The sequence below is a fragment of the Mustela lutreola genome, chromosome 8 (genome assembly GCF_030435805.1).
Source record: "Mustela lutreola isolate mMusLut2 chromosome 8, mMusLut2.pri, whole genome shotgun sequence".
NCBI classification, from domain to species: Eukaryota; Metazoa; Chordata; class Mammalia; order Carnivora; family Mustelidae; genus Mustela; species Mustela lutreola.
The window spans coordinates 117646610-117662269 of NC_081297.1; the positions used below are offsets into that span (position 1 = coordinate 117646610).

Below are 15660 nucleotides of genomic sequence, written 5' to 3' on the forward strand. Positions count from 1 at the left end.
CATCCCACCCTCATTCCCCTGCCTACTTTTAAGGTTCATTTCCTGTGTTTTTCTGTAAAGGTGTAATTTTATTTGTATTTGCTCTGCTTATATTGGCTTCTTGAATATGTGGCTTATGTCTTTCATCAGTTTTAGAAATTTCTTAGCCAGTTATTTCAAAAATTTAATCTTTTTCATTATTTCTCTTCTTTGATGTAAAGAGGTTCCAAAATTGTGTACGTTAGAATTTCTCACCATTTCACATGTGTCTTTTAGACTCTCTTTTGAATTGTTCCTTTTTCTTCTTTTGTCTTTTAATATGGTTGTTTCCTACTGACACATCTTGTAGTTTAATAACCATCTCTCTTATGTTACCTAATTATTTTTAGCCCATATTTTGAATTCTTAATTTTAGTTATTCTATTTTTTAGTTCCAGAATTTTTACTTGATTATTTATTATAAATTCCAGTTATCTTGAAGTTTTCTATCACTTCCTATATTTTCTTGAACATACCACATATGATATTTTCAAAGCTTTCTCAGTTAATTGCAATACCTGGATCATGTGTAGGTTTATTCCTATTGACTGTATGTTTCTTGCATTTCGAGTCAGTCAGTTCTCTTTTTCAGCATTTAACCTTTGATGAAGTATCAAAAATATATGGAAAAAGTGAAAAGACCCTGCAAGATGTTTTCTTTCTCTAAAAAGTATTGAATTTTAATTAATCTTATTGGTAGATAGCATATGAGCAGACATTCTTTTGAGGCTTATTTTCAAGCTTTATTAGTTCAAGCTTTATGCTGTTTTTTCCTCTTATAGGCTGAGCTAAAATGGTTTCTCATCTAAAAGTGGCACATATACCAGGTTATCCTCACCTTGTTTATCCCTCAATTGTAATCCCTTTATCCACAGGATTGAGTGACTGATAAAGTTTCTTCTTAGCTTTATAACACTCCAGGTATTCTTATTGTCCTTTGATTCTAGGTATCTCTCCTACACATATTCTACATGGACTTGGAAAACACCTTAAGGAAAATTTATTACATGATTTTGTGTTCACATTTTAAAACATCACAAGGTTGAGGTACTCAGACTAAATCCTGACCCATTGATCATCCAACTAGTATCAAATTACAAGGAGTTTTTCACACAAACACTTCTCTACCTGCAAGTCTTCCCCTTTGGGATAAGCCTCTCTGGCACTTATGGGGTAGAAAAGTGAAACATGTAATACATCAGTTTCTACTTTACAATTTAGAAGCAACAACAACAGTACATTGAACTAGCCTAAAAGGTCCTACTCACAAAATAACTTTAGCATTTTCCTCCACTGTGAACAATGTCCAAACCCTATCAATTGAATCAATGTGACTCATGCTACATGAGTCCTGGGTAAGCATAGTGCCCTCCAACATGGGGGAAAACACTATCTCTGTCTTCCCAGGGTGTTAGCTATATAAAGATCCTTGAAAAGATAGTCTGGAAAGAGAGTTGTCACAAGACATGCAGAAATTGAGACCCATGGAGTATTGTCTCCTGGCATTAAGCAACTATTATATATTACTCATAATAAACCTTGGAAGCAGTTATGAATAAAGCATTTTTGTGGGCTTTGAGTTCACAGTTCAAGGTGAATAACCTTTTTAAAAGAATTATTTTAGCAGAAGTTTTAATAAACTTAGGTTTCAATTTCCTTTAGGGGAGATTTTTGCCACCTTGCCATAAAGTATATGCAATAACAAATAAATATCTAAATAATAGATATGTTAAATCTAATGTGGCATAGTGATCTACAGTTGCACTTTTATTTTGTACCTTTTAAACTTTAAGGTAATTTTAGATAATACTTTTAATTGTTGACTTAATTTAACAAGGTTTATTTTCTCTGTTACTTAAAGTATACTACGTAGAAGACAATATATAAAAAAAATAGTTATCTTTAAATTTAAACATTACAAGTCCTCTTAAGAGTCCCTAAACCTAGAGAAGATGAGAAAAGCTAATATAATATAAATATAGAAAACCACAACAAATTTGGATTTTTTTTTCTCAGACCAAAGTAAAATTCAGTAAGTTTTCAGGAATAATTTTTGAGGCGACAACTGTGTCCAGCTGGACAACTTTCAGTTCTGGAGTTCATGTTTGATCCTGATCTCAAATTAACTTCACAGAGTGTTACATATTCCAGTACATTATGGCAAAGTAAACAAATGCAACCTAAATTACAGGCAAAGAAAAAAACTTAAGTGATATTTTGTTTGATGAAAAACCTTGCATTAAAAGCCAAGAAAAACTATTTTCAGTGTTTTCTGCACTTTTAGATATCAATTTAGTAGGTATGCATGGAGTATAACAGTCTCCAAGAATATGAGCCACCATGATTTTTCATTGAAGATGGAAGAGAAGGTATATATATATATATATATATATATATATATATATATATACCATATATACTTCCATCTTCAATGAAAAATCATGTATATATATATATATATATATATATTTGAGAGCGAGAGAGAGCACAAGCCAACGGTGGGACAGACAGAAAGGGAAGGAGAATCTATAGACTCTCCGCTGAGCACAGAGTCCCATATGGGGCTCAATCCCAGGACTCTGAGATCATGACCTGAGTTGAAGTCAGACACTTAACCAACTGAGCCATACAGGACCCCAGAAGAGAAGGTTTAGAAAGTGAGATTTGAGATTAATAATGGGCCAAATTTTCAAACTGTAAGGATCCTAAGATGCTCCAAAAGTTATCAGGAAGTATTAGAAAGAATTGGGGAGGGTATGTGCTTTGGTGAGTGCTGTGAAGTGTGTAAACCTGGTGATTCACAGACCTGTACCCCTGGGGATAAAAATATATGTTTATAAAAAATAAAAAAATTATATTAAAAAAAAAGTTTGATTATGTGTCTCAGTGTGGGTTCTGAGTTCATTGTATTTCAAGTTCTTTGAGTTGCTTGGATGTCTGTCAACTGAATTTGGGAAAATTTTGGTCATTATTTCTTCAAATATGCACTCTGCTTCTTTCTTTCTCTGTTCCTTCTATGACTTCCATGGTATATATGTTGGTCTGCTTGATGGTATCTCACAGGTCCCATAGGTTCTATTCACTTTTCTTTAATCTTTTTTTTTTTTTTCTATTCCTCAAACCGGATAATTATATTGTTCTATCTTCAAGCTCACTAATTTTTTATCTGCCTACTCAGAGACATATCTCTAGTGAATCCCACTAGGGTATATTTCATTTCAGCTACTGCACTAAAGAACTCCAAAATTTCTTCTTGATTTCTCTGTAGATTTTCTGTCTCTTAATTGATATTTGTTTTGTTTATACATCAATCATTTTCCCTCCTTTTAGTTCTTTAAATATCTTTAAAACAATTATTTAAAGATCTTTGTCTGGTAAATCTGCCATGAGATCTTTATTTAAGGATAGTTTTGGTTGATTTATTTATTTTTCCTTTGAGTGTGCCATAAACTTCTATTTCTTTGAGAGATTTGTGACTTTTTAAAAATTTACAATTGGATATTGAATGTAATGATTATGGTGACTCTAGAAATTTGATTATCTTCCCCACGGTTTGCTGGGATTTTGTTTTTGCTTTTATTATGTTTGTTTCTATATTATTGTAGTCTGTCTCTGTGCTGAGTATCAGCCTGAGTTTTATATAAACTTAAGGTCTCTTCAGGTCTTTTCTGAGCCTGTGCCTTCCCCTATATATGTTTGTAGACAATCTAATTTCCCACATATATGCAGATGCTTTTGAATATTCTAGTCTTTTTTAAATTTTTTTTTTGAGATTTTATTTATTTATTTGACAGAGAGAAACACAGCGAGAACAAGAACACAAGCAGGGGAAGTGGCAGAGGGAGAAGCAGGCTTCTCACCAAGCAGGGAGCCCAATGTGGGGCTCGATCCCAGAACTGTGGGATCATGACCTGAGCTGAAAGGCAGATGCTTAATGACTGAGCCACCCAGGTACCCCATTCTTGCCTTAAAAGAAAAAAAAAATAGCATCCTAGTCTTAGATATCTCACTCCCAAAAGATGAAAAAGAGAAAAAAAAAAGTGAAGGGGTAAGGGAAGGACACCAGCCCATTAAAACCCCTGGAGATCACTTAGCTGGCAGGGCAGGAGCTTGCAACAAGATGGGAAGTACAAGGACACGTACGTCTTTGCACCTCTGTATCGGAAGTAATCAGTGATTAGTGCACAGATCATCATATTTGGAGGACAGAGTCCTTCTTATCCACCCTGGCTGTACAAGCTATGTGCAGGCTACTCCTGAATAGCTGCTTAACTCAGGGCCAGAGGGTAGAGCTGGCAGTTGTGCCAAAAGCTGAAATTGACTAAAATTAACCCCAATTTACCATCCAAGTTTTTCCCTGGAAGTTATAAGCCATCAATAGATTCCAGAGTTCCAAAATAGTTACATCAGATGGATTCTGCAAGTGCAATCATTTTCTAGGTTGGGAGACAGGGTTCCTGTTCTTCCTACTCCACCATTTTCCCAGAATCCTCTGCCACATTGCCTTTCATTGTATTATCTCCACATTTTCACATTCTCTCTTCACTTTAATAGTTTTCATCAGAGTAAGAATATGAGTTTGATGATCATTGTTATGCCATGGGCCTTAATCTTTCCTGGGATTGAATTGGATTTTTCTTTATTTGCCACATAAAATAAAGAATTAAAAAATCGGAGCTTTGGATCCTGTTTGCACCAAATAGCACAGTTTAAACCATATATTTATTCTTAAAATATATATAACTGTGATATGTATGTTAATAATGTCTGCCTGGAAAAAATTGGACATTGTACTTGTCAAACAACTGCATAGTCAAGAAACACTGAAAATTGTATAAATGGAAAATAACATTTAGTTCTCCTCAGAATATAATCATTCTAGTTTTTAAATCATAAATGTTTGACGATTGGGGCATCTGGGAGGCGCAGTCAGTTAAGTGACCAACTCTTGGTTTTGGCTCAGGTTATGATCTCAGGGTCATGAGATTGAGCCCCATGTAGTGCTCCTGCTCAGCATGGAGTCAGCTTGAGATTCCCTGTCCCTCTCCCTCTCTCTAAAATAAATAAATAAATAAATAAATAAGTATTTAAAAAAGTGGCACCTGGGTAGCTCAGTCTGTTAAACATCTGCTTTTGGCTCAGGTCATGATCCCAAGGTTCTGGGATCAAGCTCCACATAGGGTTCCTTGCTCAGTGGGAGTCTCCTTCCCCTCTCTCTCGGTCCCTCTCTGGCTCATGCTCATGATTTCTCTCTCTCTCTCATAAATAAATACAATCTAAATAAATAAAATTTAAAAATCTTTAAAAATAAAAGTGACAAATGTCTGATGTTTTTAGAACTTAAAAAAAAAAAGCAAGTTCATGGGCATTCTGATCTTTTTTGTAAAGATTCAAAAAACTTCATAGAACCAAGAAGTTTATTTTAAACCATATTAACTAATACAGGCAACAAAATTTAGATAATTATATCCTAAATGCTGTAGCAATAGCATACTTAGTATAGGTCTTCTGTCAAAAGATAAAATAAATTACATAGATGGAATAAAGATATTTTAAGAGTAAAAAGTGAAGGGACTTATAAAAGTATCATTTCAAAGTTTAAATTTACATTTTTTATCATTCACAGACTTGATTTAGAGACTTTAATATTAGGATCCATGATTTTTATGTTGCCACAAAATTTATTTTTCCACCTATTCAGAAAATCTGTGAAATTTTTGAAGAAATTAAGTAAAAGCTATCATATAGACAGTATTTATGGAAAAATTGATACTAATGTGTTAAAATACCATAAATTCTCAATAGTGAGGTTTGGTGGAAAATATTAAAATTTGCATTATAAAGAAATTAAAGATTATTTCCCTCAGTTACATCCGGAGTTGGCTCAGAATCATGGTTATCAAATAGTTAAATACATTGAACAATCTGCACCTCTTATTTTTTGGAACACTTGAGTACTCACATTCTCACTTTATCCCACTTAGGGTTGAGAAGTCTTTTATTTTTTTACAATGTTTGCATTAAACAGGTGTATAACATCCCACAGTAGCAAGTAGCATATTTTCCTGTAAATAAAAACTCCGACATATTCTCGTATAAAAAACAATTTAAAAGGCTCTTTGTAAACATGATGCAACTGAATTATGTACATTGTTTATTATTTGTGCAGGCTGCCTTAGAGGAAGAATGGTTAACTTTAGATTCCACCCGCTTTCCTTCACAAACACTGCTTGTCCCAAACCAGCTGCACTGGCCAAAGGTAACATGTCATGGAAAACTCTTAAGTGCTCCATCTTTTCTCGTTTTTAAGGTTATGCTGTGCTGTAGTGATTAATAATGCAATTTATTGACTTGAAAAACACAATTACTTTTAGAAGCCTCTGACTTCCTCCTCATCCCCAGATGTAATTTTTCATATAGCTTTTCTTTCATTTGCTCCTATTTTTTTCTTTATTTTGGATTTCTTTCAACACTTTATTTCACAGTAGCAAAAAAAAAAATGATATACTTCAGCTGCATATTTGGCAGTAGACTAAAATCACTAGTTGACAGCACTTTAAAAATACAAAAATATGCATTAAGAGGGCAACAGCTGAAGATTCTCAGTCAGAGGTCAATGGACTGTAGTATCTGTTATTTATTTGATAATCTTTGAAGTTTTTGTTTTCTGATATTTTTAAGATCTTTGCAATTAATCATTCTGTATATGCAAACAATACCAAAAATCATATCCCCCACCACTACAATAAAGCACATTTTTATGTGTATTACATAAATTTATTATAATTTTCAATTTTTATATGTGTTTTCCTTGGGAGACTGCTCAATAATATGCATGTAAAGTAATATATAAGTGCTGGAATTTTTCAATTTATTTTATACTTAATATACATTACTCTCTTGATAAGTTTTCTGGAACCTTAAAATATGATGATACTTCACTGAATTTACGAAGTCATCCAGCTCAAGCATGGCTATGTAATGAGAAAGAAGATTTGTTTTCATCAGAACATGCACAGTTTAATAGCAGGTAAGCTACATTGCTCTTTTAGAGGATTAACCCATGAGGAGGGTATTACAATTATTACATAAGTAGAAAAATAATGAAAAGTAGGTACAAATTTGCTTGTATAGAAGATGGAAGGGCATTTAACGTTAAAACGGTAATCATTTTATGGGGTTTTCAGTAAAAAAAAAAAAAATGTGTGAGGTAGCTTCCTTAAAGCAACAACAAAAGTGTCAGTGAAATAATGTCATTAATGGTTGTAAACAAGTGAACTTTTAAATACTACTATATAGGTAGAGATAAGAAATAGAATAAAAATTCCAGTGCCGCATTTCTTTCGACAAAAGGATTGAAATATGCTTCAAGTAATTGAAATGTAAACATTTTAAATTAATGGCAGACTTTTATTACTTTTCAAGATAAAGTTTTTCTGTAAGTTAAATGGATTTTATTTCCAAGTTTGAGACAACATAAACAGCTTGTAGTTTTAAAAAGTGCTGATATACTTGTGTTGATTCAGTTAGTATAGTTTTTTTCTATTGCCAGATCACAAAATAGGACTTTATCCTGGACTCCTGAATCAAAGACCAGCAGAAAGAGTTTGCTAAAAACTGAAAAAGAAGAAAAAATTTCAAAAGAATGGTATGTGGTCTATTTTACACTAACATATGAAGAAATTGAGAGACTTTTAAGTGTTCAGGGCAGTTATTTTTCAAGACTTTATGAATTATTAGTTTTTAAGAAACTGTATGCATGTTACAGATTCTTAAATGGGAACCTATATAGTTCAGATATGTATGTTTATATGCATGTAGATATATTAATATGGTATGGATATTTGTTTTGCCTTTATTAAATTTAATCTTTTAATAGGGGCTTTAAAGATATTGCTACTGCTCAGCAAATGTTGAAGAGAGCACAGAAGATGAAGTCAAAGAAATTAAAGAAAAAATTAGGTGGGTGATGAATGCTCTTTGAATAATAATTTTGTGTCTGATATTGAAGATAAATTCTTTTAAAATATTATTTCCCAAGTCATATTTAATAATATTTAATAAGAACAGAAATAAAATTCACAGATATGAGTATATCTAAGGTAATAATTCTGAAAACTTAAGGAAACTTAACAAGAATTATGTTATTACATTAAATGATTTGTTATGCACTTAAATGCTTATCTTCACTTCCCCCTATTTCTTATTTATTTTGTTATTGATAATTCTGTCTATTGTGCACTGAGAATTATGGTGTAATTTATTTCTAAATTGGTTCACTTTGACAAATGTTGATTCTAAAGAGTGCTTCATGTGCTTATTCCTTTCTGTGTTTTTAAATTGCTTGATTGTTTGATAAATTATTTCTATAAACTTGTTAGCTTCATGAATATTAGCTGTGAGGGCTTCACCGCTTCACTTTGTGAAAGAAATACAATGTATATCTTCAGGATTATGCTGAACTTGGGAAATGTTCAGAAGTATCCTTTTTTCTATCCCATTTGATTCTCCAAATCATTTGCTTCTTTGGGTACCTCTAATCATTTTAGTATCATTACTTAATAGCAGAGTAGCTTATAGTCTCAGGGCATAAAATAGCTGGCCATTATGACTTTATATCTATGATTAAAACTACTTAAAATTATTTGCATGTTGTATGTAACTTAGCATTTACTTGTAACTTTATATTTACTCATGGACTCATAGGTTTAATATAAGTAATGTGACCTCTTTTTAAAAGCTGTTTTGAGTTTATCTTGTTCAACAGCTTCTTAATTTACAATGATTTTAACATCAGTAAAATGTTTTCATAAAAGTACCATTAGTCCTGAGAAAAACAGAGAATCTATCTTATAGTTCTAGCTTATATAATTATTCAAAGAAGCTTTCAGAAGATTAATTTTTCTTTATTAATTTTATCACTTATTATTTTAATCATTAATCCATAGAATTTTAAAAATGTATATATATTTTTTTTAAAAAAACAAAAATAAAGATAACCAAAATACCACTGGTTTCCAAGAAATAGCTGATATTTTTTGACATAGCACTTTATTGATAAATTCCTGATTATTTATTTTTATATTCACAAATGTTCAACTTTCCTTTTTTAGTGTTATATTAGTGACACCTCTTATCTTTTTGAGATAATGTAGTATTTTTCATTGCATATGTCAGGTTTGAGAGAGTGAAATTTTAAGCATTTTTAAAGAAAATGTGAATATGTGCTCTATTCAACTTCCTTTGTGCCTCCCATAGTCCTGTGATGTAAACTCCTGTTAAGTTAATCAGAGCTCAGTTAACTGAGTACTATCTCAGGGAGTAGTAAGGAGGGAAATAGTAACTCCAAACTCTTAACAATAGTGGGTGCAACAAACATTCTATAAGTAGCTGTTTTGAGAATGATAGTTTCTGAAACTCCTGAGGGAAGTTCAAATATCAGAAGTGGCTTAAGTACTGATTCAGCCCAAGTTCAACAAATAATTATTACTTATTTATGTTCAATAGCTATTTTTTAAAGATATTTACAATGTTTGTAATAGTTTCTGATAATGAAGCTAAAGCAAAGTTTATTTTGTTAAACTCTGTCTCTGGAAATATATAGGTCTTTCTTGCTAATTCTTATAACTAAGGGATTTTCGTTGTTGTTGAGTCATTTTTAATAAATCAGCACAATAAATAATAGATTTTAGCAAAAAATTTAAATAAAGAATTTATGCTCATACATAAAAACCAAACCATTGTTTTAATGGATAAAAATTAGACATAATCATCATCAGGCAAAAATTAAGCCCATTTTTATCTGTCACAAGGTGGCATGGTAGGGTAACAAATGTAAAAGGACAAGCAGACATACAAGTTAACAACCACATCTTAAATTTAACATTTTGACAATAGTCATTATGTGTGATCTGTTGGGTAAAAATCCAGAATGGCAACTGTATAATTTTTTATAGGGATCATTACTCTAATTACATGATTGTAAACCAAATTGCATTCTTACTTCTGTGGGAGGTTTTATGTCTCTGTTACATTTTTGTTTTACTTTTGTTTAATCAAAATATTAGATTGATAAAATAAAAGCAATTTTTTTCTTTAAAATTTGAATCTGAAATGTCAAACTTAATGATGACCTTTTAAATTCTTCTCATTCTTTTTCTCTACTGCCCCCTCACAACATATATTCAGAATAGAAATATCCAAAGTAAGGTTAAGGATGAAGTCATGATAAAGAAAATCAGTAGGATCCTCTCCAATTATGACGCTTTAATCTTCTATTGGGTTAATAATGTAGCACTTATGTCACTTTGTATCTGTGACTGAATCATTTAAGACTATGTACTTCAGGTTTTCTTCTTACAGAAAAAGAACTTTCTAGTATCTTTCCTGTTTACATTTCAATCTGTGAACTTATTTAAATCTGCCTAAAATAATGGCCGTAATTTTAAACTTTTACTTACTAATAAATTAAAATATTTTAGATACTTAAACCTTAAAAATTTGCTAGTAATATACATGGAGATAGATCGATTGATCTATCTATATCTTGTATGGCTAACCTGCCAACTTGAAAATCGTAAGCCACCAGAGGGCAACATTGTCCATAAAACTGCTGGAGACTAGCCATCTCTGGGGGTAGGGGGTAGGGAGGGTGGAGCATCAGAGAATAAAAACTTAATTAAATGGAATCAGTTAAGATCTCCAGTCTAACAAGGCTTGTGGGGGTGGGGCATAATTGCACATATCATGGAAGCTTTAATTCAGATTTCTAGCGTGAAAGACTTTAGCACAAGTTGCTTTGTTGCAAACACATACTTCCTGTTTGTATCTTACACATGTATTTATTAGCCAAGGGGTATGAGTCCGCATAGCAATATTTGATTTAAGAGGAGAATGAAAACAGGACAAAGGCAGAGGGTTAATTATTTAACAAAGCTGCAGATAGAGGAAAAATACGACTGAGTTTGCTGATTAGCGAAGAAGAAGGGGGCCAGGGAGACATATGGTATAGGCAATCATCAGGGGAGACTCAGTATTGATGACTTCTATTGGGATAAATGAGGCCATCTGCTTTAAACAGAAAAAAACAGGAGGAGGACAGGAAGTGGGAAGAGGAATTGTTTGGAAGCCATAGGATGAAATCTAAAATTGTGGGGAGTTATATTTATTCAGTTTGAGTTTGTGTTCTGACTGTTGTTATCCCTAGTAAGTTATTACTTAATAAATATGATGGACATAAGCATAAACAGGTAATGACTGGTCTTGTTTTTATGGGGTTTTAATTTGTCTTTTTGTTTTTACTGTTGCCTCATGAACAGAAATAATTTTAGAACCTGGTGATCTGTGTTAGAATTTAGCAGATACCTAGGGAAGTTTAAGGTTTATAACTGCAGTGGAGAGCATTGCTGGTTTATTGAAAACATGAGTCAATAACCTAAAAGTAGTGAACATAACTGTAGAAAAATGGAGAGGAACAGGATGGGGAAGAGAATAAATGCTTGGGGTTTATGTGGAACTCTCCTTAGGATGAATTCTGAGTATAGGGGTTTGGGTAGAGAGCAATGATAAGAAGTTTCAGGGGGTAAGAATATAAGGACAAAAACATAATGTGATTTTCCAACATTTATCATGCTTATGCATGTCACATTTCAAATTTCAGACAGTGAAGAAAGAGTAGGATGAAGCAAACAAGGTTAATTTAGTTATAAAGGTAGGACCACAACTAGGGATAAGAATTATCTTGCAGCTGTTTATAATATCTAAAAACACTCAATACATATTAAGCATTTAATAAATACTTGCTTATTTTATTTCAGTGATGAAAATAGCTTGAGACTGTGATGTTAACATTGAGTTATAGTCCAGAATGAAGCCAAGCAGAAAATAAGTTAGGCTAACTTTTTAATATGAATTGAGTACTTCATGAGCTATAGCAAAGAGATCAGGTTGCAAAATGATAGGATAACTAAAGAATGAGTGTTAAGGATCAAAAGGGAAGAGTATAGACAAAACTGTGGCAAAATAAAGTTTGTTGATGATTTATTTTGTTGATTTCAGTGATTTCCAAAAATAATTAATAAGATTTTTGATCATATGTGCTCTCAACAAAACAATAATAAAGTCGATTTAAATAGTAAGATCCTGGAGGGCCAAGACTCTCCTTATTCCCCACTGAATTCCCAGAACCTGAGAGATACCATGCCTGGCATATGGTAGATGATCAATAAATAACTATTAACTAAGTCCGCAGTAAATTAGATAAGAGTCACTAAATGCTTTTGATTGTGTGTACGTGTATGACTGGGTGTGTGTATTGCAGCCATTTAAGTCTATGTTTCTATTTGGGAAGACAAATTTAAATTAGTAAATAATACTCCTTAGAAAAATGGAATATGGGATGCCTAGGTGCCTCAGTTGGTTAAGTGTCCAACTCCAGATTTCAGCTCAGGTCGTGATTTCAGGGTTGTGAGATTAAGCCCCGCTTAGGGCTCCACACGGCATGGAACCTGCTTAAGATTCCCTCTGTCCCTCCCTTTCTGGCCCTCCCCCTCCTAAAAAATATAAATTTATAAATAAATAAATAAATAAATAAATAAAATGATGAAGTACATCTAGTCATCCAGCCTTGACTTATAATTTATTTTACAGCACTACTGTATTTGTATGTACTTATACATACAAAAATGGATAATAAGGTTTTAATGTATGAAGTTAACAAGAATATCAACCAATGAACTAATATTAGGACTCTAGAAACTGAAAAGGGATTATATAGGGGATGAAATAATTTCAAGAATATTCTAATGCCTATATAGGTTATGTTACTTAAATGAGATAATGAAGTACAGAGTCATATGTGTAATAGAAACTCAGCTTCCTTATGGGTTTCTTTTAAATATTTTATAAAAATGTATTTAAAACCTATTTCCCAGACACTGAGAAAGCCATACTGGGACATAAAAGATTTTAAAAACTGCAACATCATCCTTGCATTGATGATCTCAAAGGAGTAGATTTAAATGTATAAAACTGATTTTATAATGTAAGAAAAAAATACCACAGGCTGTACTCTTTACAATAAACTTGTCCCTTGACATGTCTACTTGACTATATTTTTGGGGGTTAGCATAGTATCTTATTTCACAGTGATATTTCCAGGGACTATCAAAATCAAGTGATGTTTTTCCCCCATCTAGAATTACTATTTTTCTTGCTTCTTATTATTATCCCTTTGCAACTTGCATTGCTGTAAGTTTTAATAAATTTAAGGTTGTAATCACAATGTTTTAGAATGAAAGGATATTGAAAATGTAGCACTCTTTATGTGCCCCTGATGAATAAAATTATCTTTTTGTGTGAATCAAGCTAGATAACTCTCCTAAATATTTTATATATATTATCTAATCTTGATAATAATGAGGAAAGCTCAGTGGGGAGTCTGCTTCTCCCTCCCCCTCTTGCTCTCCCCCCTGCTTGTGCTCTCTCTGTCTCTGTATCTCTCTCAAATGAATAAATTAAGAAAAATCTTTAAAATATTTGTTATTTTTATTGATGTCATGTTGAATTCATATAGAACTACCCAACTCTTAAAATACCTTAGGTCACATATAATTATGAGGTATGCCCAAATATTGACAAATATTTTCCCTAATCTTGAGAAATATAATCTCTGTGAACCATGTAAATCATGCTTAATAATGATAAATTGTTGCTAGACTAATGGAAATATTAGGTATCCTCATGCTTGAAAAATAACTTTTTGACTACTATTCTGTTTTTCTAATTAACATTCTAAAAATATACTACCTTAGAATTTAATTAAAATATATAATTTGGGCTTTATACTATTTAAATTATAATTTTCCATTTAGCATATTCAATTATATATTGCATTAGATACTAGTTAAGCAAAGATTCTTAAAGTCTCCTTTTGCAAGATAATGTAAGATATTAAGAAAATGTATGCTGCCTTAACTAGTGGTTTCATGTTAACCTACGTTAAATGCATAACTTTCTGCTTTTTCTTCTATCCCCTGTTACTTACATCACTATTTTCTTTTCTTACAGTTTTTCAACAAACACAAACTGCAACTGCACCAATCCCCCATTACCAATAAATCATAGGGCTCTGTGTTTACAATCATTCTATTAATTTCATAAAATTAATAGATTTAGAATGTTCTTGGCTATAAAATGTATATAGAACAACTTCTTTGTTATATAAGATATTAAGGCAAAAGAGAAACCATTAATTTATTTGTAGAATTAGTGAAATGATCTTTTTTCTATTTCTTGTCTTATCATTTGTCTTGCTTACATCTTCTTCCCAGCTCCTCAAATGCAGAGGAAAGAAAAATAGAGTATATGATTTTTCCTGTAATAATGCCTTTTACCTACTATGCATTTATGGAAATTTTTCTTTATTCCAGCAGATATATTTAAGAATTAAAGAAAGGAGCTATAATAATAAATAGTAAAGCAATTCCTCAAATAAAAAATGATGCCATAACTAGAAAATTTTATTATAATTTTTTCACATTACTAGTATTTCTGTGCCTTATATTAAGTATTGGCTATGTACTTAATCAGATAACCAAAAATATATGAATGTTTTATTACTAATAGGTATCATAAAAAATTATAGCCATTTCAGAGAAGGACTTAGCCATAGCTGAACTTTTGTCTTATCTTGCCTTTTGTCTAGATCCCATGGTTTGCCTAGCATTATTAAAAAACAATGAAAATAAAGTTTCTGTTACAAAATCACCAAAGATGGCACAACCCAGAAGAGATGGTTACTTTGAAGGTATGGTTTAATCATAGATATGTAGAAAGGCTTTAGATGAAAATGGAGTATGGAATTGTTGAATCACAATATTATACACCTGAAACTAATGTAACACTGTATTTTAACTAACTGGGATTTAAAAAAAAGGCTTTAAAAAAGTAAGGGATACCTGGGTGGCTCAATCAGTTAATCAGCTGCCTTTGGCTCAGGTCATGATCCCAGGGTCCTGGGATTGAGTCCTGCATCGGGCTTCTTGCTCAGTGTGGAGTCTGCTTCTCCCTCTGCCTCTGCCTGCCACTCTGCCTGATGATCTTGCTCTCTCTCTGACAAATAAATAAATTAATTAATAAAATCTCAAAACAAGTAAAAAAATAAGGAGATTTATAGGATTAAAAGATGAAGATGGAAAATTATATTTAAAATAAAATTTTGGGGGGGCGCCTAGGTGGCTCAGTGGGTTAAGCTTCTACCTTCGGTTCAGGTCATGGTCTCAGGGTCCTGGGATCAAGCCCCATATCGGGTTCTCTGCTCAGCAGGGAGCCTGCCTCCCCCTCTTCCCGCCTGCCTTTCTGCCTACTTGTGATCTCTCTCTCTGTGTCAAATAAATAAAATCTTTAAAAAAAATAAAATTTTTAAATCCTCAATAGTCCTAAAGTACACATAAAAAATTATATATAAAATATAATTAATAAAAGTCAAAATGCAGTTCTTGGAGCTAAAATACTAATTTAGTGTATTGATTCATTCACATAGTAGTTTAGTATTTGTATCAGTGCTTATATAACTTTAAATTTCTTACATTTTTATGTGAAAGTCTTATAAAGCTGTTTCATCATATAACTAATTATATTTAA

General features: G+C 32.1%; 1 protein-coding gene across 4 annotated transcripts in view; it reads left to right on the forward strand.

The window, feature by feature from the left end:
- Window positions 1-15660, forward strand: part of LRRIQ1 (leucine rich repeats and IQ motif containing 1) — a 228833-nt gene that overhangs the window by 98927 nt on the left and 114246 nt on the right. For all 4 annotated transcript variants that reach the window (XM_059186458.1, XM_059186461.1, XM_059186459.1 and 1 more), the window contains 5 exons: window positions 6188-6277; window positions 6927-7048; window positions 7571-7666; window positions 7898-7980; window positions 14723-14824. In XM_059186458.1, the coding sequence (XP_059042441.1) occupies window positions 6188-6277; window positions 6927-7048; window positions 7571-7666; window positions 7898-7980; window positions 14723-14824 (493 nt within the window). The remainder of the gene's footprint in view (window positions 1-6187; window positions 6278-6926; window positions 7049-7570; window positions 7667-7897; window positions 7981-14722; window positions 14825-15660) is intronic.